Here is a 3,909-nt window from a genome sequence, read left to right as displayed (position 1 = left end):
TGTCACAGATCTTTGCATTTTATTATTATCCCATAACACTTGTTTAATCAGCTACCAGCTCTCCTTTGGAGATTTTAACGTCTACAGTCTCAGCCCCCCAGCACTATCAGCAACAACCCATCAACAGCAACACTGAACCCCATGAGGTAAAACAGGGACTTTTGCTTTGCATTGTCCCCTCCTGATGACGATCATATTCTTTGGTGTTGTTCTGAGCTCGTTGGTAACCTTAATAATTTAGAAACTGCACTTTGTGTTTACTTGTGTTATCTTTTTCCAATATTTAAATTTGTTTGATGATCTGTGTCTCTAACTTTTATTATGAAAGGTATGAAGAGGAAGTGACCTCTTTTGCGCGACACGGTCGCGTGCTCGAATGATTCATCTGGCTTCCGCCAACACGTCATCGTAAATAACCATCTACATTTTGTGTAGCAAGTTTTAAAGAAGCTCTTTGGAAAAGAAAGCAGTTAGGAGCTAACAGAAGCCTGTACGCGACGCTGTCTGAGACGGTCAGCTCGTCTGAGTGTGGAATGGATGATGTAACGATCGAAGACGATGATTCCACTTTCCATGTGAAGAAGCCACCCTTAAAAAACCAAGACTTGAGTTCCCTGAGCCTGACTGGTAAGCGTGTACGTTTAATTAACCAGCTTAAATGATAAAGAATATAGGAATACAGTTACTAACGTTCGTAAGACGTATCTGTCTGTAGCTCATGTTAAGGTGGGATGAAGGCGACATGTTGAGCTGTACATAAACCCGCAAACATTTAGTATTTTATTCTTTTAAGATTGTATTTATTGAAAAAATGTTGTTTCCATCGTCTCGTTGTTAAAATGTCACAGCTACTTAGATTATTGTTTATTGCTGTTGTAACTGAATTGCTGTAGTTGAGGAGTTCGTGGCCCATTATGGCTGGTACCTGGTGTTTGGAGCTGTGATGTTCTACCTGCTCATTCTGCACTTGAACAAGAGGAGATCAAGCCAGCGCAGCCCAACGCCACAAGCCTCACAAGGTCAGCACAACTCACTTTATATTCGTGGAGCAACCACAGTATTACAAAGATAAGAATTATATCAGCACGAAGTGCAGCTTCCAGTATCCAATGTTATGCTGCAGCAGGACAGTGAGAGCTTGTTCAACGTTTTCAGCAACAAGTCAGGCTTGTTCCTCGTGGGTGTAGGACGCTCTGTGGCAATTAACAGCTGAGTGTGACGTAGCACCTCTACGTTTGAGTCTTCAGCCAGATAAAGTGATGAAGGGAACAAGTTGTTACCTCCAGCTGGATAATTTACTGGTTGATCTGCATTCTTGTCCTCATGTATGGTCACAAACTCTGGGTCGTCATCAAAAGAACGAGATCTCTGATCCAAGCGGTGGAAATTTGTTTTCTTCCCACAAGGGAGGTGTGGTGCTGACCACCTTTAACTGGTTCGTGCTCTGAGTTTAACGTCACATTGTGTGGCGCTTCAGCGATTTTTGTAACCCGGTGTGTTGCGCCACATCCATTGAGCGCGAATTTTTTCCGAGTTTTTTGTGATTGTCCTGAATCTCACTGTCTAAATAACCTTACCAGTGAAATTATAGGCGGATCCTTTGTTAGTGGGCAAACTTACAAAATGAATTAGGCTTCAAATATTTTTTCCCTGACTGTAATGGTTTTACTGCCATTTTAATTAAATTCCACTACAGAAACTTGGGGATATACAAATGTATACATTTAGAGATGTAGAACGACTTTTTAAACCACGTGGCTTTGTGGAAAACTCTTTGCAAAAAGCTCTCCTCAAAGACTTCGCTTCCTATTTTGACTTCTTCTCTTCCTATAAGAGCGTGTATGTGGCGGTAATGCCTATCGTTCAGTAGAACCCTGCAGTGACTTCCTGTGCTGATGACATGATGTGGACTGGTTCTTATATAGTGCTTTCTACTCTAACTGAGCACTCAAAGTGCTTTATGCAGCCTGCCTGAGAGCAGCTTGACGTTGGATCTTGCTCAAAGATATTTGACATGCAGAGTGGAACAGACGAACCTGAACATCATAGCTGATTAAACTGTACCAGAAAATCCTGCAGAAAAACTTCCAGCAATTAGTTTGTACCCTTGAGCACACTTGGGTTATTGGCAATGACCTGAAACACACTCACAAGACCACCTCTAAATGATTAATTTAGGAAACAAATGTGTTTTTGAAGTGGCCTGATCAAAGTCAGATTAAAATGTTTCAACATGACCTTAAACAGACTATTCATCCTCAAACTCTTCAGTGTAGCTAATTTAAAAGAAAAAAGAAAAAAATCCCCCCCAGGCGATGTCAAATATGCATTGCTGTTACTGAAAACGATCCACTGGGGTTCTTGCTGGCAAGAGTTGCACAACCATTAATTAGGTTAGGGGGCAATTACATTGTCACACTGGCTCAGGTGTGTTAGAATGTCTTGTCCTTAATCAATTAAATCATTTACAACAGTAATGGATCACAGGCCCATTCAAAGTTCTCCAGTCCGTTCTCTTTTTGATGTATCGAATCCCGTTTAGGTTGTGGGTATCGGTCACTGTTGTTATCCAGGCTTCAAGGGTTACAACAGCTTTTTCTTAGAGAGGAATAGAATAGAATGCACTTGTTGTCACTATACAGATGTACAATGAGATCCAGAGCATCTCCAACTCAATGCAAACATGTGGGAGAAGAAGGGGGTTGAGGTGCACATTTTGTTTGCACACAGGTGGCTGTAGGGAAGGAGTTGATGCTGTGTTCTCTATGTAATTAAAGGGGATCTGGTGTTATATGCATTTTGTAAGTCTTTGAAAACAAATTTGGGACACATGACGTTTAAAAACCTTTTCCACATATTTCTGAATTTTTCTGTTCTCAGTTCTCTTTCCATGTTTGTTTGTCTCTGTCCTTGTAATGTACTATATGTACTATATGTACTATAGCTAGAACGTCACGCAATATTATTTGACTTGGAAGTCCTTAGACACAAGTCTGATTTTTCGGGTACTACATCTGTCTTTACGAAGTGTCTGATCTGTAGGTATATAGAAAAATCTGCCCTTGGTAACCTGTATTTCTCTTGAAGATATGTTATTAGATATGTTATTGCATCGTCCTGATTTAACTTTCGATTTCTGTTTGTTACATAAAGATCCAACACTGGTGGAAAGGAGAGAAGAGGCTATGGCAGCAGCCAGGATGAAGATGCAAGAAGAGCTTGATGCCAAAGCGTCCATCTTTAGAGAGAAACAGAAATTGGTAGAGTTTGTAAAAAATAAATCAAAGAAGGATGACTTTCTGTCAATATCAGATGTCAACACACTGTTTTTATTTAATTTGTGGACAGCAAGAAGAGGAGAAGAGGAGGCAGAAAATAGAGATGTGGGAGAGTATGCAGCAGGGAAAGAGTTATAAAGGAGCTCCAAAACACTCTCAGGTGATTTTTCATCTGAAACATTTGTATTTGTGCTGCTCTGTGAAAGGGTGTGTCCTCAAGTACGGCTGTTATGATACTCGTTCATTTAACAAGTTATTTAGACAATTTCAGTAAAGCTTGTGAAGTTAAAGTATATTTACTCATGTAGCTGTTGACGTGGCTTCACATTGAAATAAAGAAGCGATCTGATTTCCCGCAGTTTCCACGCAGCCATACATCACAATGTAATTAGTTTGTTGAAGGGGTATAGCCAGGTGTCATCTCTGGCTTCTACTTCTTGTTCCAGATCGATTCCCTAGTATTTCACCTCGTAATGTAAGCTGCACTTACAGTTTCCTCGAACTCATGATTTTAGAAGGTTTTTCCTGTTTAGCTACATGCACAACTGCAGGTGTATGTGTAACTTGTACATATCGTTCTAGTGTAAATGTAAATGTGTCTGTTATTGTGTAAATATTAGGGGTGCAACGA

The 3,909-nt window shown here is 40.3% G+C and overlaps 1 protein-coding gene across 1 annotated transcript in view; it reads left to right on the top strand.

Moving 5' to 3' along the window:
- Window positions 1-328: 328 nt before the first annotated feature.
- selenos (selenoprotein S) overlaps window positions 329-3,909 on the top strand; it is an 11,582-nt gene continuing 8,001 nt past the window's right edge. Inside the window, exons 1-4 of the mRNA XM_005952248.3 lie at window positions 329-627; window positions 894-1,019; window positions 3,154-3,260; window positions 3,349-3,438. Coding sequence (XP_005952310.1) covers window positions 534-627; window positions 894-1,019; window positions 3,154-3,260; window positions 3,349-3,438 — 417 coding nt within the window. The 5' untranslated portion in view covers window positions 329-533. The remainder of the gene's footprint in view (window positions 628-893; window positions 1,020-3,153; window positions 3,261-3,348; window positions 3,439-3,909) is intronic.

Source organism: Haplochromis burtoni, unplaced genomic scaffold (genome assembly GCF_018398535.1).
Source record: "Haplochromis burtoni strain Fernald_Lab_line unplaced genomic scaffold, NCSU_Asbu1 Contig_1437, whole genome shotgun sequence".
NCBI lineage: Eukaryota > Metazoa > Chordata > Actinopteri > Cichliformes > Cichlidae > Haplochromis > Haplochromis burtoni.
This window is presented reverse-complemented; position numbering and strand designations above follow the sequence as displayed.